General features: G+C 43.1%; 1 protein-coding gene across 1 annotated transcript in view; it reads left to right on the plus strand.

Annotated features, from left to right (window-relative positions):
* The first annotated feature begins 12,038 nt into the window (after positions 1-12,038).
* The window catches only part of Rxfp1 (relaxin family peptide receptor 1), a 170,699-nt gene continuing 159,621 nt past the window's right edge, over positions 12,039-23,116 (plus strand). The window contains exon 1 of the mRNA XM_052180957.1: positions 12,039-12,129. Coding sequence (XP_052036917.1) covers positions 12,039-12,129 — 91 coding nt within the window. The remainder of the gene's footprint in view (positions 12,130-23,116) is intronic.

A 23,116-nucleotide genomic window follows, 5' to 3' on the forward strand; every position in this document is an offset into this window, starting at 1 on the left:
AGAGAACAGACCTCTGTCCTCTGCTGCCCAGGGAAGGACAAGGCTCAAGGAGAAAGCATATGACTCCTTTCTCTCCTCTGAGTGTTTCTCTACTGTGGCTCGATTCTCATGCCCATCCTCCTCTGCTCCTCTATAGCAAAAAGCAGGCCACCGTGCATCACCACGTGCCCCCCTTGCTGCCCAGCCTAACGCTCTTCCTTCCCCCTACCCCCTCAAACCCTGTCAGTTAAAGCTGTACAGCAAACAATGCCAGACCCTCATTAAGAAGGAAAACCTATGAAATCAGAATTGTGAGTCACCTGTTGAAAGTGGAATTTGCTTCAGTTTTGAGGGTATTTTTTTAACCCTTAAAATGAGTAGCTTTAGGGTTTGAGATTAGTTACTGTGTCTCTCGGTCATCCTCTGACCCAACGCTCATCTTAAAGTTAACAAAACCAACCAAACAAAAAACTCAGAAAACACCAAAGGCCTAACAGTCTTTCTGCCAAAATCCATCAGACTTTGGAGTCCTGTGCTTTGTGGGAACTTGAATTATACAAAATTGAGAAACTCGGGATTTCCCCTGTTTCCCAAAAGGGCAGATTCAGGCTTTCGGGTGTCTTTGGGAATACTTCTGGGATAAACACTCAGTGAGAATGGAAGAGAGGAGATATCATCAGTGGACCAAAGCCAGGACAGCTCACGAAAGGCTTCGATGCTGGGTCATTTATATTCTCATGTTATATTCTAAAACCACAAGGTGGGTCAGGAAAGCAGGCAAGGTCTCACAGAGCATGTGGCAGTCAGCAGGTTTCAAGGACAGTGACCCACCATCTCAGCTATTTCTCCAGGTAGCAGTGAAGTCATGCTTGGCAGACACACAGTACAAACAGTGCTTTAAGTAAATCACTAAATAAATCAATATCCAATAATTGGACTTTTCCACCTTACTCTACTCCAGGTATTTGCAGAGGTAGAGCCTTGGCAGTGTGAGGCAGCTGGAAACTTCTGCTTGGCTTCCCTGTAGCACAGCTCATCTGTTAACTATGTCTCTAGATGTCAAGCGATAGAAACCAACTTGAGGTGAACAGATACCACACAATTTATGCCTTTGTTGTCTCGAGGCTGTAAGAAAAACACTTGAAAAGAACAGCCTCGGGAAAGAGGTTTTCTTTCGGCTCATAGTTCCCAGGCACACTCAGTTCATCATGGCCAGGAGTCCTGGCAGCAGACTCTCTAGGGAGCTACTGGTCACAGAAGCCTGATTTGGGGTATACTTGCTTCCACAGAAAAACATGCCAGGATATATCTTTAATGAAAATACAAGACAAATTATTCATTCATGTATACTTCGTGTTCAAGTTGTCTTTCAAATGTAGAATCTTACACAAGCCATTGCATGTTCAATAAGGAGCTGTTGAACGCTTTCTCTTTGATTAGATACATTGATATTGTAAGTGAGCACTCGGGGAAGCCACTGAACTGGACTGCCCCATCGGTAGACGGAAAGGTTTACTGGGGATCAGACTGCCAAGGCTATCTCTGGGGTGAGGAAGGGGACACACAGAGGAGCTTAATTGTGGGAAAGCAAGTACCTTTTATGTGCCTGTCAACGGGGCGGAGGTGCTGTTTGTCCGAATTGACCAGGGAACCAGATGCCCTTTCCTGAGATGCAGATTACCTTTCAGTCAGATTAAAGGAGGGTCCTGCTGATTTAAGGGTGGTTCCTAGCAAACAGGAAGCCATCTTTAGGTCTCTGTTTACCCAATAATAATCCCTCTATTTATCTAGCCTAATTTTTTCTGTTTAGGATGTTATCTCTAGCACTGTCTTTCTAGGGACTTCATTGGGCTTAACTTTGTAGCCTTTTGTTGCTAATAAGGTGTGATGCTCGTCCTCTGGATGCCTCCTTCTGGCTGTCTCCTTCTGGCTGTGAGCTTGAGAAGAGGGAGGCCTGGAATGTTTGCCCAAATCGGGGAGGGGTTCAAGCAGGCAGCAGATGATGAGAGACCCTAGGAAATGCTATCAGAAGCATCTGGTTTACTGGCCGCGGTCAGTAACTATTCGCGGCTATTTCACTAATTCTCTCCTGGAGGAAGTTTTCTGAATGCCAGCTGAGTTAAGGACTAAGCAGTTTTGCAGGAGCACCTGAGGCCAGAAGATGTGCAGCAGCAGAACTGAAGCTGATCCCTGCATGGTGTCTGTCTGCTGAGTGGAAATCTACCGGGACAGATATAGACTGTGGACAGAAAAGACCCAGGAGGAGTTTTATCACAGACATATGCTAGAAATCTGCTGGCCTGTCTCGGGCGAGAGATCTAGAGCCCATTTGAGCTGTGACAGATGGATCCAAGTCACAACTCTCTAAACCTTACATAACTTTTTTTCTTTTTAAGTTGACAGAGACAGAAGTTCTAGACATGTTAGCGGGACAACTGTCTGTAATCTGCATTGACGTCCCCAATGTAGAGAAAGCAGTTAATAAATCTACAAAGAGTCTAACTGGATTCAGATCTTTGACCATACAAAAATAAGGCCTGAAGGTTATCAGCGTGATAGAAGCATGGACATTCATCTGTAGTAAGGCAGGCATGTCCTGGGAGGAAAGGGATCAAGTTGGAAGACTGAGGACCCAGAAGATGGTCCTAGGGTAGAAATGTGAATACCTGTTCCTCTTGGACAGAGCACTGGGTAGATGGAGGAGAATGAATAGAGATGTTTTCAGCAAAAACTTTGAAGTCTAGATTTAGAAAACAGCCAAAAGAAATTAAAATTGTTTGAGCCTGTGACTATGATAATTTTATTTTCTTAGAAACTTTAGTAATCAGTGTTTCTAACTGTCGCCGAGACTAGATTAATAACCGAGACTAGATTAATAACTTATCAGAACTCTGCTGATGTTAAACTTGGAGCTTTGAAGTCTTAACATACTATGTATCATTTTTGTCTCAGTTTCCACATGCATTAAATCACTTTCTCAGATCCCCACAACTTGCATAAACCATCTATTTTTCTTTCCCTTTGAAAACATCCAGTCATTTTAATCTTTATTACAACTTGCATGTTGAGGGTAGTCATAGAAAAAGTAAGACACTTTAAATCATCGTTGGAAATAAAGGACAAACAAAAAGCAATTGAACTGCATGGTAGTTTCGAGTTTGTTTTTTGTATTGAAGCCTATGCTTCTAGCTCAGTCGCTCACAATTTGTGAGCGGAGACCCCTTTTGCAAATCTCTCGCTCCAAAAATATGGACTTTACAACTCATAACAGTAGCAAAATTACAGTTATAAAGTAGCAATAATTTTATGGTTAGGGGTCACCGTGACACAATGGATTCAAGGGCTGCAGTATTAGCAAACTTGAGAACCACTGCTCTGGCTCTAAGAAAAGGCAAGACTTGACTTCTACATTTGAAAGCAATTTGGGCTAGCAGGTAATTGAACCTTAATTTTGAAGCTTTTTTTTTTTTAATTTAAGAGACCCAGTGTCATGGTCCTACCACATGAAGGCAGAGTGAACCTAGGTGTAAATGGAAGGTAAATAAATATCCTTAATGGCTAGAACAGTAAAGTAAAAGATGGAGGGGGATCTGGGAAAGTAGAGAACTAAGAGTTGAACATCACTGGGTGTATAGGAAAGACAGCCACATTACTCAGAATTAGTAAATCCTGAGGTCCTAGACCAGGAGTCTTCAGGTTTTAGGACAGGAATGGTATGGGGTGATCGAGTAGTCTTGAGAATAACTTTATTAGGAAGGCATTGCATGATAGGTTTTAAGCCTTGTCTACGTTTTTAAAAGATAAGGTATTTCGAGCAACGGAGTGATGAGGAAGGGTCCCAGCGTAGGATCACAGCAGGGGCGTGGTGGAAAGCCACTGAGGGAGAGGAGATATCTCATTCTTTAGACTCAAGGAGGGATTCTGAAGGAGGATGAGGCAAAGTATTGGTGTCAGCCAGTAGACAAGAAGACTCTTGAGAGGCTAGGAGGGGAAAGAAGATTCTGGAAGGACTTAGATGAACAGAGGAGAAGTATAGTTTAGCCATAGATCCCTGCCCAGTAATGGGGTTGGACAACCAGGCATAGGGGAGGAGGAGTGGGCTGCCGGGGGCCCTGGGGGTTTACTCATCTCCTCTTTAAGTTCCTTGAACACATTCATAACCACTTTTTTGAAGTCCTTGTCTTTTGACTCAACTATACTGCATTTCTCAGGGCCTACTATGGTAGGGTTACTGGGTCCTGGTGGAGGCATTCTGCTTTAGCTGTTAATGTTTGTTTTGGCACTGTTGCCTAGGCATCTAGCATTGGGATGGTTGAGGTAATTCTAGGTGTTGGTATCTGGTCTGGTCTTTGTTGAATCTCAGGGAAATTGTGATAGCTTGGGTTGCCTGGTAAGAGTGCAGGTCAGTGGGTAGCAGAGAGGAACAGAGGTGGCCTGGGAGAAAAGCCAGACAGGGACATCAGGAAAGAGCTAAGGGAATCCTGTGCACACCAAGAGGTGGGGTCTCCAAAGAGTTGGAGGTGTGGCAGAAAGGGGATCCTGCAAATAAGTTGCAATAAGGCAAGGAAACTCTGGAGAGATGGGGATGAGAAGGTTGGGTCTGAAACAATCATTGGAGTCTCCAGGAATGCAGTTGAGATGTGAGGACAGACATCTATAAGCACTTTGTTACTGGACTGAGGGCAAGACTAGAGAGATCAGAATGGAGGACTGGAAAAAATGCACCCACCCAAGTCCCTGATAGTGTAGCTGTGGGGACTGGGTACAAAAGGTGTACTGGGAGGCTGACAGGCAGGAAGGGGGTTGGGTTAAAAGTTGGGGCTGAGAGGGTCCACGGGAATGAGGAAATCTGGGTCCATACTAAGGCTTGGCAGAGTACACTAGGACTGAGGGAAGGGTAGGAGGGGTGGTACCTTCAAACAGGTTGATTCAGGGTTGGGAAAGAAACAGAAGACATTGAAATGGAGGACAGGAAGGAGCGTGAAAATCTCAAATTTGAAAATTTTGGGAAGTTGTCAATACCACACTTCAAATTATATGTTAAAGAAAACTTTATTTAAAGGTGTATCTTCAATGTTTTTTCCTTCTGAAGCTTGGTGGCCATTGGAGAGAATTTATTCTTTTTGTGATTGATTTTATGTAGAACCATGTTAGAGAAGAACACTATTGTCTTTTTCAAAATCTGTATCTACCTTGTTTGTGCTGACCAGTTTTTTTTTGTGACACAAGTCAGAGTCATCTGAGAAAAGGGAATTGCCTCTATCAGAATGGCCTACAGGCAAATCTTGAGTAGTAATTGACAGGAGTGGGGGTCAGTTCTTTGTAGATGGTACCATCTCTGGGAAGGTGGTCCAGGGTTGTGTAAAGAAACAAGATGAACAAGCCATGAGGAGTAAGATAGTCTCCCATGGTCTCTGCTTCAGTTCCTGCTTCCAGGTTCCTGCTTTGAGTCCTTGCACTGACTTCTCTTCATGACAGAGTATAAACTGTAAGCTTTAGTAAACCCCTTTCTCTCCAATTTGCTTGTGGTCCTGGCTTTTATCATAATAACAGAAAGCAAACTACTGCATTTTGCTCAAGAGAGTGACACATATTTACCAAAACCATCTCCTGGGAACAAAGCTTGGGTGTACTTAACAGCCACAACTTTCTATTCAGCCATTAGAAACAATGAATTCATGAAATTCTTAGACAAATGGATGGAACTGGAGAACATCATCCTAAGTGAGGTAACCCAGTCTCAAAAGAACACTCATGGTATGCACTCACTAATAAATGGATATTAGCCTAGAAGTATTCCAAGACACAATTCACATATTGAATGATGCCCAAGGGGAAGGAGGGAGTGGCCCCTGGTCCTGGAAAGACTTGGTGCAGCAGTGTGGGGGAATACCAGAATGGGGAAGTGGGAAGGGGTGGATTGGGGAGCAGTGGGAGGGAAGAGGGCTTATGGAACTTTTGGGGAGGGGGATCTAGGAAAGGGAAAATCACTTGAAATGTAAATAAAGAATATATTGAATAAAAAAATATAATAAATTTTGAAAAAAAAATTGCAGGATGTCGGATATACCAAAATACTGAGTCCATTTGCTTCACCCAAAAGAACTGAACAAGGCCCATGTTCAGCCACACTGTCTTATAGATTTGTTTTTTGTGAAGATAAACACAGGGAATGATTTGATAGTGGGTTCTCTCTACATACTGGACATGGGGAGTGGTTTGATAGTGGGCTCTGTCCATGTATAGGACATGGGGAATGATATGACAGCAGGTTCTGTCTATGTGTCAGTTGGTGCCTTTTTCATGGGGTAGGTTTTCATTCATCATCAATGCAGGCACTTGCTTGTTAATCCCATTAGATCCAAATTATGATATTAAAGCATGAAAGCCATTTCAGCCGATGATATATTTGATTTCATTAAGATAATAGATATGAAGAGCTCACAGTGATGTAGATCAAGAGGAGAGCTGCGCATGGATTTTGAAGCTACATTAGCAAGCCCTGAACATACTCAGTGTTTGTCCCTAAACAAGTCACTTCTTTGTGCCTTTGGGTTTTCAACTTGGAAAAATTGAACTTAGTGGCTGGGTGTTCATGGGGTTGTGCAAAAGTGTTCTAGCACCTCACAGTCTGCAACAGTGGAGAAAATGTCACATCAAAGTGTGACAAAGTGGGGGAGAAGGTAGTGTTACCAGTGGCTCCAAGAGTCACGTCCTTGGGCTTAGCTGGAGTACTTCCTACTGATCTGCCTTTGAATTGTTCTTATTAGATAGATACTTACCAGCCAGCGGCATGGAGATGCCCACAAGTTGCCCCTGCACAAAGTACCACCATCAGCTTCTTCCTTTGAAGTTTCTTCAGTTGAACTGGTGGGACTTTCAACAAGGCTTTCTTTATGTGCACATTGCGAGGTGATGACTGGGGATTCTCCACTCATGTCCAACATGTTCAGATTTTCTTCTTTAAATCTATATGTATAAATGTTCTGCCTGCATATACATACATGTACCATGTATGTGCCTGGTGCCTGTGGCAGTCAGAAGAAAGCATCAGATCTGATCTCCTGCGAGTGGAGTTGTAAGTCACTACGTGTGTGCTGGATATCCAATCTTGGTCTTCTGCAAGAACAACAAATATATTTAAGGGTTGAGCCAGCTCTCCAGCCTAGGGCCAACAGTTTTTAAGGAAGATAAATTAGCTGACTAGTAGAAAAACACACAAGTGCTCAGCCCAGCAAAGACAATGCAGCAAATGAGTATGTGCCCGAGACATGGGAAGCAGGGAGTGCAAGGTTGAGAGATGTCAGAGAAAGAAAAGTCAAGTGGCTCCCGCACCATGGAGAGAGGTAAAACTAAAAACTAGAAACAGGCAAGAAGCAGGCAGATATGAGGAGCCTACACAGCCACCTGAGGCCAGGTTGATGGTGCGCCCAAGCTGCCGTCAAGGGCTGCCTGGGTCCACGGCCCTACTGCCTCTGGAATCTGCTGTCTGTGGCCCAAGTTACCACTGAAAGCCATCTGGCTGTCAGTGGTCTGGGCCGCTGCCTGAGACTATATTGATGTCTGGGGACTGAGCTGACGCCGAGGGCCAAACTGATTTGAGTGGCCTTGGCTGCCAGCTGAGGCCATGGTGACATCCTGGCCTGGGTCATTGCTGAGGGCCATGTCTGGCTTCATAATCCTGCTGCAGCTGGGGTTGGTGTCGATGTCTATGTCCCAAGTTACCATCAAAGGCCATGCAGCTGTCCCTGATTTGGACAAGCACTGTACTGACCTGGCTCCGCCCCATTACCTGGGAATCATTGGAGAGCTGGCTCTGGTGGTGCTGGTGCAGGAGTGCTGGGACTGATGGAATGGGTTCAGGAACTGGCCCCGCCCCTCATCTACTATGCTGGCCCCGCCCCTCATCTGCTATGCACGTCTACCTGTGGGGGGGGGGAAGTGAGCTGACCCACCCCTCACCAGGTGTAGCACTCAGGGGAGCTGGCCCTGACAGCATGGGTGTGGTGAAGCTGATGGGCTCACCAACTCAGCTACCACCGAGGCCCAGATCCAGGACTTTGAGTTGGCCCACCCCAACATCCACCCCGTCCACGTCTGAACGGTTGGAGCACGTGAAGGGGCCAATCCTGCAGATCCAAAGCTGCGGGATCACCATGATACGGGGCAACAACGGAATATCTGGGAGGAATCCCAATGAGAATCCAGAGATTGATAGTGTAGGAGAAGCCAGAGGGGTCAAACCAGCCAATGACTCATTGCAATGAATGTTTGCAAGTAAAGGTGTTTCAGTAAAAGGGTAGACGACGTGACACACTCTAACACACTGCAGCTTCAACAGTGGCATTTGGTAGTAGTGGTGGCTCTCAGTTTCGTTTTTTTGTTTTGTTTTGGGGGAGAGGTTATCGGAGTGAAGGATGGATATAAAGGAATGAGGTAATGAGTGGAATTGGGATGCATGATTTGAAATTCACAAAGAATCAATAAAAACTTTTTTAAAAGAAATATGGGACTTAGAAGAGCTTCAAAGAAGAGACAGAGTATTCTCTCCCTCTCCCCCACAACCTCTTTATCTCTGTCTCTGACTCTCTCTCTCTCTCTCTCTCTCTCTCTCTCTCTCTCTCTCTGTGTGTGTGTGTGTGTGTGTGTGTGTGTGTGTGTGTGTGTCTGCTTATTTCCCAATGTAGAAAACAATCAGTTAAAAATTACAAAATAAAAGAACATTGACATAGGAACAACTAAACAATGCTGTCTGATTTTTTTACTGTCTGATTTTTTTTTAAATACTATGTGGGTTTCTAGTTCATGTAACACACAAAATTATTTATTAATTATGATAGGCTAATATTAAGGTGAGGTTTAACACAATCATATCCAATAAAAGTATTTCCCTTTGAAGAACTGATCTGCCTTGAAATGAGATCTGTTCTTTCTCTCTACTAAGAAACTTGGCCATGATGTTCATTCCAAAGAAATCAATGAGCTGAAAGCCTTCCTGGAAAGGTGGGTTGTTAATCATCTTTTAAAACTTAAATGTAGGTAGGCTACAACTGCCCATCAAAATAAACCGTATTGCTGAAAGCAATATATACTCACTGGTTTTCAGGGATAATATAGTATCTAGAAGGAAACGGTGGCTTCAAGTGAGCTTAATTATGTTGGAATATTAAGCATCAGCAACCCAAGGCAAAGCTTACTGCGCATTTGTTTTCCCTATTGATACACCATCCGGGACTCTGCTCTTTTATCGATTGCAAATTCCTCTTCAGAAGACAGGCCCAGTGGGGAGCATCTCTGAGCCATGACGTACACTGTAACCACAGAACGCAAAATACACTGCTTTAAAATATCAGGTTATACGTGCAGCAAATCTGTTACCTGATTTTATGAGGGGAATGATTCTTTTCCATTTCAGTGGTTTTATGTGCTATGCCAGACTCTAAGAAACCCAGTTCCCCTCTTCCTAAACATTTTGTTCAGAAGTCTGTTGTGCTGGAAATAAAGCTATTCCTATAAACTTCTGGGCCCCTTCGCTCCCTGCTCGCGCCTCACACCATCTGAAAGCTTCTCTTCTAATCCATCCCCAGTGCTTTCTGCTGGAGATGGAAACTGCGATGAGGTAGTCGGGCTTCGGTTCCAGGAAGCTGGGTGGGGAAGGTCAGCATTCTGTGCACTAACTCTGTACAGAGGAGAACAAGATCATCTTCAAGGCAGCAGCCGCGGGTACGGCAGGCTCCACGGGCGTCTGCGCCTTTCCTCTTCCCTAACCTTGCTTTAGTGAGCTGCCATATTCTGAATGTTCACGGTGAGCATTCAGGAGAGCAAGCCTGTCTGCAAACAACATTGTTTTGCCGGAGTCTTTGCATTAGCCCAGAAAGAATGAAGGAAAGAATACATTGTATCATGTGAGAAGAGGAGAGAGTTTCCCCCTTTTTCTTCTACTGAGCTGGAGCAATAGGGGCAACAGAGAGCTGGCAATAGCTTCTCCGTTTGAAAGTCATAATTCACTGCCCCCTTTCCAAACCTGGGTTAATTTTCGTGTTCCAAACTAACTAAACTATACCCCTGGCACAAGGGCCCCGTATCTCTAGAGCAATGATGTAATGCTGTAATCTCTGGTAATGATGTCTCATCCTTCACAGAAACCCACAACCACTTACCACACAACTTGGCTTGGGAAATGAGTAGCCGTATATGGAGCATGGTCAGATGCAGGGCCTGAGTTAACATCAGGGCCAATGCACAGAGTTCTGAGACCATACTGTAGCCTACTCATGTGAAATACAGCCATAAGGACCTTGCATTGATGGAGTTTAGGTCATCTTTAGCCGTAAACAATGGATACATTAGTGTTATGCACATGTGTGCATATGCACACACAGAAAGAGAGAGGGAGGGAAGGAGAGAAAGAAGGAGGGAGAGGAGAAAATGGAATAGTTAGTGTCTCCAGGAGATAGATAAGTTGAACAGAAAACTGCATACAATGAATTACATATTTTAAAATTTGTAATAGTGTTTCTTGACCTTTTAAAATTATCACTCTTCTAAAGATAAGTTTTTAGACATTTTTCCTAATTGCCTCTCTCCAATGAAATGAAATAATCAGTAAAAAAAAAAATCTGCTACATAGGTTCAGATTGTGAAGAGTCACCAAACACCACAACATTTAAGACTGTTCATGTAACCTTCACCTAAGAACCAACCCCTGAAGGCACACTTGGAAGGCCAGACCCCTGAGGGTGTGATGGAGTCTCCGCGTACAGTGCAGAGAGAGGAAACTTTCAGAAGAAGGGTTAGAAAGCGTATCAGGAGCTCAAATCCAAATGGATCAAGGACCTCCACATAAAGCCAGACACTCTGAAGCTAATAGAAAAGAAACTGGGGAAGACCCTTGAGGACATCTGTACAGGGAGAAAGTTTCTGAACAGAACACCAATAGCGTATGCTCTAAGAGCAAGAATTGACAAATGGGACCTCATAAAATTACAAAGTTTCTGTAAGGCAAAGGACACCATCAAGAGGACAAATCGGCAACCAACAAATTGGGAAAAGATCTTCACCAATCCTACATCAGATAGAGGGCTAATATCCAATATATATAAAGAACTCAAGAAGTTAGACTCCAGAAAACCAAACAACCCTATTAAAAAATGGGAAACAGAGTTAAACAAAGAATTCTCACCTGAAGAACTTCGGATGGCGGAGAAGCATCTTAAAAAATGCTCAACTTCATTAGTCATTAGGGAAATGCAAATCAAAACAACCCTAAGATTTCATCTTACACCAGTCAGAATGGCTAAGATTAAAAATTTAGGAGACAGCAGGTGTTGGAGAGGGTGTGGAGAAAGAGGGGTTGCTCCTCCACTGCTGGTGGGGTTGCAAATTGGTACAACCACTCTGGAAATCAGTCTGGCGGTTCCTCCGAAAACTGGGCACCTCACTTCCAGAAGATCCTGCTATACCACTCCTGGGCATATACCCAGAGGATTCCCCACCATGTAATAAGGATACATGCTCTACTATGTTCATAGCAGCCCTATTTATAATTGCCAGATGCTGGAAAGAACCCAGGTATCCCTCAACAGAAGAGTGGATGCAAAAAATGTGGTATATCTATACAATGGAGTACTATTCAGCCATTAGAAACAATGAATTCATGAAATTCTTAGGCAAATGGATGGAGCTAGAGAACATCATACTAAGTGAGGTAACCCAGACTCAAAAGGTGAATCATGGTATGCACTCACTAATAAGTGGATATTAACCTAGAAACCTGGAATATCCAAAACATAATCCACACATCAAATGAGATACAAGAAGAAAGGAAGAGTGGCCCCTGGTTCTGGAAAGACTCAGTGAAGCAGTATTCGGCAAAACCAGAACAGGGAAGTGGGAAGGGGTGGGTGGGAGGACAGGGGGAGAGAAGGGGGCTTGAGGGACTTTCGGGGAGTGGGGGACTAGAAAAGGGGAAATCATTTGAAATGTAAATAAATTATATCGAATAAAAAAATTTAAAAAAAAAGAAAAAAAAAAGAAAGCTTATCAGGAAGAAAGACAAAATGGCTTTGAAATATGGTTATAATTTGCTTATGAAGAGAAAGTGGCTGTCGGGTGTTGTGGACCGTGCCTGCAATCCCAGCACCCTGGAGGGTGAGGGAGGAGAGTCATAAATGTGGGTTCAAGGCTGGCCTTTACCATATAGCAAGAAACTGGGGAGGGGAAAAAGGAGTGAGAGAATGGGGTTGGGGGAAAGAGTGCTGGAGAGAAGGCAAAAGGCTGAGGGGGATTCTCATGAGTTGGGGGCTGAGAGAGGGAAGTGAGCCTGAGTTCCTAAGAGGCCCTCTCATCACACATTCTCAAGAGAGTGGCATGCAAGTTCTGCCACAGAGGAAGACAGAGAGCATTCTGGAGCTAGCTAGACTACTCTGGGATCAGCTAGAATGCTCTAGGGTTGGCTGCAATACTCTGGGGCTGAGTAGAACAGGTAATTATAAATAGAAAATATAAGCTATATGAGAGTTGTTTTGTTTTTAGAAATATTTTCATATTTGGTACATATCTTATCAATAATACAAAGTATTTCTAAATTGACATGGAGTTTGAAAACAAACTATAAACATGTTCAATAATAGGTTCCTAAGGGTAAACTTGGTAAGGTAGTATCATTTTCTGTTTGAAGGCTTCCTAATCACAAAATACTTGTTTCCAGTTTTGTTAGCAGTATCAACAAGGAGCGCCAAAGAGACCTCATCTATTGCTTGCATGTTTGCAAACTATGATAAAGGAAAGGTTAGATGCAGGTTCTTAACAGCTGGAAAGATGCTCAGCAGTTAAGAACACTCACTGCTCTTCCAGAGAAGCCGGGTCTGGTAGTCAGCATCCACATCAGGTAGCTCACAAGGGCTTGCAACTCCAGTTCCAGAGTCTCCGACACCCCGTGCCTCTGTGGCTACTTGCACACATGTGGTGCACATAACCTCATGTAGGCACACATCTGTACACATAAGTAAAAATGAGTAAATAAGTCTCAAACACTAAAAGCCACACTTGTGTTTCAAAGCCCTGTCTTAGATGATCTGAGCTTAAACTTTTGTACAAATGAATGTAAAAACATTACAAGTTTGTGATTAATACACAGATTGGACAAATCTATGGTTTTAAAAGTGATCCTGCTTCATAATCTTCATCAACTAGAATCCCTTGACCAGAGCAGGAGATCCAAAATGATTTGTTTCTAATTTTGTTAGCAGCATCAATGGAAGGCTCCTAATAGGACCTTACATGGTGTTTGTGTTTTCATAAACAACGCCTTAACCAGGAAATAAAAGGCGAAGGGAACTATTCCCAGTTCATTCCACCGTGTTGAGTGGCCTGTGTCCTCAGGTGGCTTGGCAGTGAGTTTTCAGTCATGTTCCTTTGTTTCTGAGAATCGGCGCCATTGTTTCACAAGTCAATACATATCTGTCACATTAAGGCTGGATTGAGTGTCTTGTGAAGGTGTGTGTGTGTGTGTGCATGTGTATGTGCATGTGTGTATGTGTGTGTATGTGTGTGTATGTGTGTGTGCGTGCATGTGTATGTGCCTGTGTGCTTGTGTGCATGTGTGTATGTGTGTATGTGTGTGTATGTGTATGTGTGTATGTGTATGCATGTGTGTGTGCATGTAGATGTGTGTGAATGTGTGTGTGCATGTACATGTGTGTGTATTTGTATGTGTGTGAGTGTGTGTGTGTGTGTGTATGTGTGTGACTATATATTGGTTATATCTACTGCACAAAAGTTCAGCCAATTTTAGGGTCTTATGTTTCTCATGAAGCCGATAGGACTCACTTACATTAAAATTTAAGAACTCCCACCCCACCCCTCACCCAGCAGAGGCTGGAGAGTTGGCTCAGTGGTTTTGAGCACTTGCTCCAGCAGAGAACCTGGATTTTATTCCCAGCATCCAATAGCAGTTTATAACCATCTTTAACCCCAGTTTCTGGGGGCTCTGCCGCCCTCTTCTGGCCTCTACAGGCCCCGTGCACATACTGCACAGAGGCAGATAGGCAAAATACTCAGACATGCCAAAGTAAATAAATCTGTATAAGAAATGAAAGACACCCCTCCCCAGGCATGTAACAGATCTTTGTTTTTTGGAACGAGGGCTCAATAGAAACCAAAAAAAGTAGGCTTAGAAAATCTTTTCTGAGAAGTCCTATTTAGAATCCTGATTGTGATTTACTGTTAAGTTTTCTAACATTTTAATCACGAATGGTCTTCAATTTAACCACTGAGGAGACGAACTACTCGAAGTGTTGGAAGGGCTTCAATAAGCTTTTAATAATAAGCAAAATATTTGTTATGTGGATTGATAAATAAAAATGAATCTTATAGCCATAATATCTTGTATCTATGTTTTTATTCATTTATTTTAGAGTATTTTTATTCAGTATATTCTTTATTTACATTTTGAATGATTTCCCCTTTCCTGTATCCCCCTCCCCAAAAGTCCCATAAGCCCTCTTCCCTCCTCCTATTCCCCAATCCACCCCTTCCCGCTTCCCTGTCCTGGTATTCCCTTACACTGCTGCCCTGAGCCTTTCCAGGACCAAGGGCCACTCCTTCCTTCTTCTTGGGCATCATTTGTGAATTGTGGCTTGGGTATTCAAAGCTTCTAGGCTAATATCAGCTTATCAGTGAGTGCATACCATGCCTGTTCTTTTGAGACTGGGTTACCTCACTCAGGATGATGTTCTCCAGTTCTATCCATTTGTCTAAGAATTTCATGAATTCGTTGTTTTTAATTGCTGAATAGTACTCCATTGTGTATATATAGCACATTTTCTGTATCCATTCCTCCATTAAGGGACATCTGGGTTCTTTCCAGCTTGTGGTTATTACAAATAGGGCTGCTATGAACATAGTGGAGCATGTATTCTTACTACATGCTGGAGAATCCCCTGGGTATATGCCCAGGAGTGGTATAGCGGGGTCCTCTGGAAGTATCATTCCCAGTTTTCTTAGGAACCGCCAGACTGATTTCCAGAGTGGTAGTACCAGCTTACAATCCCACCAGCAGTGGAGGAGTGTTCCTGTTTTTCCACATCCTTGCCAGCACCTGTTTTCTCCTGAGTTTTTGATCTTAGCCATTCTGACTGGTGACATCTCAGGGTTGTTTTGTATATTTTAAGACCCATAAATCTGGAATCTAGTCAAGTCTGCACTACCTCTCTCTCTCTCCCTTCCCTTCCCCTCCCTTTCCTCTCTCCCTTCTCCCCTTCCCCCATTTCTCTCTCTCTCTCTCTCTCTCTCTCTCTCTCTCTCTCTCTCTCTCTCTCTCTCTCTCTCTCTCTCTCTCCCATAAAACTAACCGTTCATCCTCATTAACTCAGTCCCCAGGGCTTAGCCCTTCTAGTCCCTCATCCTCCCTGGTTTCTCTGGGAACACTGCTGTCTCAGACCAGGCACCCCGGTGAATTGCCTCACTTGTCTACCCCACATGCTTCTCAGCTCTGTTTCTTCCACCTAGCGTGCTTTATTCACAATGTTAGCTACTTTTCTTATCACGAGGGGAAAAAAAACTTACAGAAGTGACTTAAGACAGATTTATTTTGTCACATTTCGTTCCGGCTTCAGGGAAGCCTGGTGGCAGATGTAGCCCCTGGTTGTCTGTAGGAGCATCACAGAAGGCAGGAAGCAGAGAGAGCAAGACTGCACCAGGGTTGGGCCTTCTGTGGCCAACCAGGCCACACCTCCTCAGCCTTCTTCCAAAACTGTCACCAGCAGGGAGCAAGTGCTCAAACACATGAGCCCATCAAACTTTACCTATTGATTTGGCTCAGTGTTTCTGTTCCACTCCAGAACCCAGGATGGAGAAACCATTAGGGGCACAGGGCTGCAAACCGCCAGCAGGGTGGCCATCTCTCTCCTTCTTAGAAGCAGAAGCCCTTTGTATTTGGAGCATAAGGAAGAAGATGGCTAATCTATCTCCAGTTTTCTTGAAACCTACATTGGAAGTTGAGTAGTTAGGATACATTTTAGCTGCAGATAAACATGTTCTATACTTTGTCTGAAACAAAAACAAAGTCTGTAACTTCTCATTAGAATCCAGCCACCCCCCTCCAGGAAGAGCATGGAGCACATGGGCACAAGGGAAAATTTCCTGAACAGAACACCAATAGCTTATGCTCTAAGATCAAGAATTGACAAATGGAACCTCATAAAATTACTGAGTTTCTGTAAGGCAAAGGACGCTGTCAAAAGGACAAAACAGCAACCAATAAGTTGGGAAAAGATCTTCAACAACCCTACATCTAACAAAGGGCTAATATCCAATACAAAGAACTCAAGAAGTTAGACTCCAGAGAGCCAAATAACCCTATTAAAAAATGGGATACAGAACTAAACAAAGAATTTTCACCTGAAGAATTTCAAATGACTGAGAAGCACCTTAGAAATGATCAACATCATTAGTCATTAGGGAAATGCAAATCAAAACAACCCTGAGATTTCACCTCACACCAGTCAGAATGGCTAAGATTAAAAACTCAGGAGACAGCAGGTTTTGGAGAGGATGTGGAGAAAGAGGAGCACTCCTCCACTGCTGGTGGGATTGCAAGCTGGTACAACCACTCTGGAAATCAATCTAGCGGTTCCTCAGAAAACTGGGCATGACACTTCCAGAGGTCCCTGCTATACCACTCCTGGGCATATACACAGAGGATTCCCCAGCATGCAATAAGGACACATGCTCTACTATGTTCATAGCAGCCCTATTTATAATAGCCAGAAGCTGGAAAGAACCCAGATGTCCCTTGATGGAGGAATGGATAAAGAGAATGCGGTATATTTATACAACGGAGTACTACTCAGCAATTAGAAACAATGAATTCATGAAATTCTTAGGCATATGGTTGGAACTAGAAAATATCCTAAGTGAGGTAACCCATTCACAAAAGAACACACATGGAATGCAGTCACTGATAAATGGATATTAGCCCAGAAGCTCTGAATACCCAAGACATAACTCACATATCAAATCATTCCCAAGAAGAAGGAAGGAGAGGGTTCTGGTCCTTGAAAGGCTTGATGCAGCGTTGTGGGGGAGTACCAGGACAGGGAGTGGGAGGAGGTTGATTTGAGAACAGGCAGAGGGAAGAGGGCTTGTGGGACTTATGGGGAGGGGTGTACTGGGAAAGGGGAAATCATTTGGAATGTAAACAAAGAATATAGAAAATTTAAAAAAAAGAAAGTAACTGCTAGAAAATAATCTGTAGAAATAAAGTAAAACTATGCTAATATTAAAAAAAAAAGAATTCATCTGGAATAACAAAAAACCCAGGATAGCTAAAACTATTCTCAACAACAAAAGAAATTCTGGAGGAATCAGTATCCCTGACCTCAAGCAATACTACAGAGCAATAGTGTTAAAAACTGCATGGTATTGGTACAGTGACAGGCAGGCGGATCAATGGAATAGGATTGAAGATCCAGAAATGAGCCCACACACCTATGGCCACTTGATCCTCAACAAAGGGGCTGAAAATATCCAGCAGAAAAAAGATAGCCTTTTCAACAAATGGTGCTGGTTCAACTGGAGGTCAGCATGCAGAAGAATGCAAATTGATCCATCCTTATCTCCTTGTACTAAGCTCAACTCCAAATGGATCAAGGACCTCCACATAAAGTCAGACACTCTGAAGCTAATAGAAAAGAAACTGGGGAAGACCCTTGAGGACATCGGTACAGGGGGAAAGCTTCTGAACAGAACACCAATAGCTTATGCTCTAAGATCAAGAATTGACAAATGGGACCTCATAAAATTACAAAGTTTCTGTAAGACAAAGGACACCATCAAAAGAACAAATTGGCAACCAACAAATTGGAAAAAAGATCTTCACCAACCCTACATCTGACAGAGGGCTAATATCCAATATATACAAAGAACTCAAGAAGTTAGACTCCAGAAAACCAAATAACCCTATTTAAAAATGGGGTTCAGAGCTAAACAAAGAATTTTCATCCGAAGAACTTTGGATGGCTGAGAAGCATCTTAAAAAATGCTCAACATCATTAGTCATTAGGGAAATGCAAATCAAAATAACCCTGAGATTTCACCTTACACCAGTCAGAATGACTAAGATTAAAAACTCAGGAGACAGCAGGTGTTGGCGAGGATGTGGAGAAAGAGGAACACTCCTCCACTGCTGGTGGGGTTGCAAATTGGTACAACCACTCTGGAAATCAGTCTGGCGGTTGTCCCGAAAACTGGGCACCTCACTTCCAGAAGAACTTGCTATACCACTCCTGGGCATATACCCAGAAGACTCCCCACCATGTAATAAGGATACATGCTCCACTATGTTCATAGCAGCCCTATTTGTAGTAGCCAGAAGCTGGAAAGAACCCAGGTGTCCCTCAACCGAGGAATGGATACAAAAAAATGTGGTATATATACACAATGGAGTACTATTCAGCCATTAGAAACAATGAATTCATGAAATTCTTAGACAAATGGATGGAGGTGGAGAACATCATACTAAGTGAGGTAACCCAGTCTCAAAAGATCAATCATGATATGCACTCACTAATAAGTGGATATTAGGCTAGAAAATTGGAATACCAAAAACATAATCCACACATCAAATGATGTCCAAGAAGAACGGAGGAGTAGCCCCTGGTTATGGAAAGACTCAGTGCAGTAGTATAGGGCAATACCAGAACAGGGAAGTGGGAAGGGGTGGATGGGGGAACAGGGGAAGGGAAGAGGGCTTATGGGACTTTCGGGGAGTGGGAAGCCAGAAAAGGGAAAATCATTTGAAATGTAAATAAAAATTATATCTAATAAAAAAAAAAACTAAAAAAAAAAAAAAAAAGAATCCCCCCCACCACCACCCCAGGAGGCCGGCATGGTGACATACACTTGTAATCCCAAGTAACTGAGAGGCTGAGACTGGAGGAGCACATTCAAGGCATACCTCCACCGATATACAGCTAAACCTCACGTGTTGTTAAAAATGCAAAAACTGTTTGTAAAAGAGGTCAGCTATAGCTCAGTGGCAGAGCACTGGCCTAGTGGGTTTGAAGGCCCAAGTTCAATCAAAGTAGCATGAAAAATTAAAAAGTCAATGCCCAGAGAGTTTCATTTGTGAGGCTGCTCGGTGACGCAGCCCAACCAAGTCATCAAAGACCCAAGAGGCATCCTTTTCTCTGCTGTCTTCATTTCATGCACTCTCAAGTCCACTCCAGCCCAAGCGCCCAAGACAACTGTGTAGGATCCAGGAAGCGGGTCTTAGATATGGCTACGGCCAAAGAATGGCATAAGCCATCCAGAGTATAGCTCCTTTTTAAAATATAAGAGTCCCCACCCCCACTGCCCACTTTCCTTGGGTCTCCTTGAGTCATCTTGAGTCATGTGACCTGCACTAAGCAGATCTCAAAAAAAAAGTATTTCTGCTGTATAGATTTGAGGACAACAACCCTCCCATTTAGGACGGAGGCTATAAGAAACAGTCAAATTTACTGGGATGAGTCTTTACTTGAACAAAGAAATAATAATAATAATAATAATAATCTCAATAAACAAATGTTCATGGCATCTGAGCAAAGTGTAAAGCTTGGCACTAAAAGACGCAAACCTTAAAACAACACAGCCCTTTCATAGCTAGTGGAGAACCAGATGAGTATTTGATTTGGACCTGAGACAAGGGACTGAAGTGTATATTTTACATATCAAAGCAGACCTGGCCTCCAGGTTCTCCCAGCATCCCTCAGTCCCTACCTGACACATCACCCTGCCCCCAGTCCTGAACTTTTCAGCCCAGTGATTGGGCTGTTCTTCCCCAAGCCTCTCTTCTCTAGACAATCCAGATGTCTCTCTCCTTGTCCCTCCGCCTCTTTCTCCCTCCCCCTTCTCCCTCTCTGTCTCCCTTCCTCCTTCTCTCTCTCTCTCTCTCTCTCTCTCTCTCTCTCTCTCTCTCTCTCTCTCTCTCTGCATTTTCTTTCTCTCTCTTCCCCCTCCCCAATCTCTCTTACCATGGCAACTTCCCTGGCCTCCTTCCTCGCCAGCCCTGCCCCCCTCTGCCTCCCCAAGCAGCTTCCCAATAAACCCTTCATTTAATATTGTCTAATCAGGCTTGAACTGGTTCATTTCACTAGCAGAGAAATAACATCAACAAGCAACCATGAAAGTGACTTAACGGCCGCATTGAGCACAGACACTGATTCACCTCGGTTGTAAAGCCTTACCCAGCCTGGACACAATTCAGCCCTTCCCACATGGCTGCCCTCGCTTCACAGCCACCACGTGGCTCAGACATGTTCCCAAGGCCAGCTCTGTTTTACTGGGGGCATCCTGCACTTTTAGAATGTTCCCAAATGGTGCTGGAACCTCTTGTCTATTTCTGGAAGATGACAAATGACCAGACTTGTTTTTTTAAAAAGTGACTCTTCTCTGGAAATAGAAGCTTTGGGTTTCGCTGCCAACTCCAGACAGATAATTTACAAGCTTGCACTGTAAAAGAATCAGAAGGAAGCAAAAAGGGATAGAAGACTCTGCGGGCTGGACTTGAAGGACTGCTTACACAGAGCAGTTCTCGTTCTCCCCAGTTCCAAGTCTGTGCCACAAGCTGCATACTTTAGGGTAGTTTAAGTTTTCTCATTCAAAATCCACAGCTGGATCAAAGAGTAGCTCTTATGACCGTTTTATGTCATAGTTTTTTCCCAACACTCTCAGGAAGATCAAATACTGATGATAAATTTCAGTGGATACATCTATAAAAATCGCTTTGTTTTCATCTCTGGTAAATCAAAGCAGGTTCACTGAGCAGGTGGTGTCTAGCCTTGTCATCTTCTCTGCTGACACTAACCGGGAGGCGATAAACAGCGCCTGGGAACGCTTGAGCAGAAGATGAAAGCCTGCGCGCTCCTCCAGCTGATGTGTACTGTGAATCTCCGCACCGAACTCCACGCCGGCCGGCAGCGGACTGGCAGGAGCTGGCTGTAGCCACTCTTCCTCCCTGCTCTACCTCTGAAAACACTCAGGACAAAAAAAAAAAAAAATCCTAAACTGATCATTATTGTCTAATTTAAATAATTGCTTTTATTGTGATTTTAAAATGTAAAAAAATAATACAAAATGTCAAAGTAAAAAATGTAAAAAAAAAAAGTAGGAAAACAGAACCGCCTTAAATATGTATTGTTCTGACAACTCAGAGACGTGTGTTAATGCCTCGATGCATGTTTCCAGAACTTTCTGTGCATCAAAACAGATCTATACATACACATATTGTTTTAACCAAAAGATGTTACAGTTTTCACTTACTAAATATATTTCGGTCAATACCATTTTCTATGGCTATATGATATTAGCTATATATTAATTTAACAAATTGTCATTATCTTCTAAGCTATAGATATATTATGTCCATTTTTCTTGTTAAAGCAACATTTTAAAGAACATCTATTTCTATTTGTTGACATTTTTACTTTTTAAGAAAAGGTACTTTAAAATGCCATATTTCCCTATACTTTTTTCTAAAAGTATATTTTCTAAAATAAAAAAAGACAATCACACAATCTTAGGTCACTTGCCATATTAAATATGTGTCACCTGGGCATTGGGATGTAGCTATATTTCATGATTGTAGTTCTTGGGATGTTGTTGTTGGTTTTGTTGTTGTTGTTGTTGTTGTTGTTGTTGTTAAAACAAAGTCTCTCTATGTAGCCCTGGCTCTCCTAAAACTCACTATGTAGACCAGGTTGGCCTTGAACATACAGAAATTGGCTTGCTACAGAATCTGCCTGTTGAGTGCTGGGATTAAAGACATGCCTGACCTGCCTTCATTCTGCAGGAAATACAATGAAGACTCCATATGCTCACTGTGTCCCGTGCCCTATCTCAGCTTTGTTAACTGTTTTTGTTGTTGTGACAATGAACCGAGGGCTTTGTGCATGCTATGCACGAAGCCAGCCAGTGGGCTCGATCCACAGCCCCTTTCTCTCTCTCTATTCAAGCCCTGATGTAGTGAAGACTGAAGCTAAGAGCCAGCGATGGTGTGGAGAAGAACTTAAGGAAGGCGTGATCATTTCTAACTCAAAGCAAATATTCCTGGGAAAGTGACATCTGGTTAAGTTTTGTTTTGTTTGTCTGCTTAGTGTTTGCTGGGATCAAGCAATTTACTCTTTCAACCCAAACACATACTTTTTCTTTAATGTGTCTTATTTTTAGTTTTAAATGTTTTCTCTAAATTAGATAACAGTAAATTCTGGCTACATGAGTACACATTGACTCTTCTATACCATAGTTTTGAAAATAGAACAAACTCACAGGAAAAAAATTAAAAACTATTGATGTAGAAATTTTCTTCTCCCTCTACCCAATCGTGTTAAAGTGTGGACCAAGGAGACCATGGTGAGGTCCACAGACGTACGAGGTTGCACAACACATAGCAGAAGTTGGGGGTCTGGGCTAGAAGTGGCCCAGGGGAAGACGTGGAGGAACAAGAGCATGCACAATACATGTAGGAGGCTGTGGAAACATGCCAGGGCTGATCCAGAAGAGGGCATCCAGATGCAGAAAGCCGCCCCAGAGGATGGCAGAGGCAGGGACCAGCTGGAGGCTAGTAACTGATAGTGCAGGCGGTAGCAGACTCTCAGAAGAAGGCTTGGAACAGAGCCTGTGGCCCTGAATACCAGCCTCACAGGGGAACCCCAGGGCTCAAGTTTACCAGGATTTAGTTCTCTACCAAAGAGTTTTGGAAATCCTTCCACTGACAGAAGAATGGAGACTTGAGTTGAAAGATAGGAAGCAAAGAAGAAAAGAACAAAGGAGGAAGAAGGAAGAGATTGAATCAGCAAACTCCAGACATAGTATATGAACAAACCTGACTTGATGGAATCAGCAAACTCCAGACATAGTATATGAACAAACCTGACTTGATGAAAACAAAACGTCTCCTCCAAAAATTACTAATCCTGCAGAAATTAGCCTCAGTGAGAATGACCTGGAGGAACTTCCAGAGAACTCAAAAGAATGACTGTTTATACAACTCGGACAAGATGCACATATGCTTCAAGAAAACAAAAACAAACAGCCTAATGAAAGAAATAAGGTTCCTGTTCTTACTAGTTTTAGGTCAACTTGATACAAACTAGCA

This window comes from Apodemus sylvaticus, chromosome 4 (genome assembly GCF_947179515.1).
Source record: "Apodemus sylvaticus chromosome 4, mApoSyl1.1, whole genome shotgun sequence".
Taxonomy (NCBI): Eukaryota; Metazoa; Chordata; class Mammalia; order Rodentia; family Muridae; genus Apodemus; species Apodemus sylvaticus.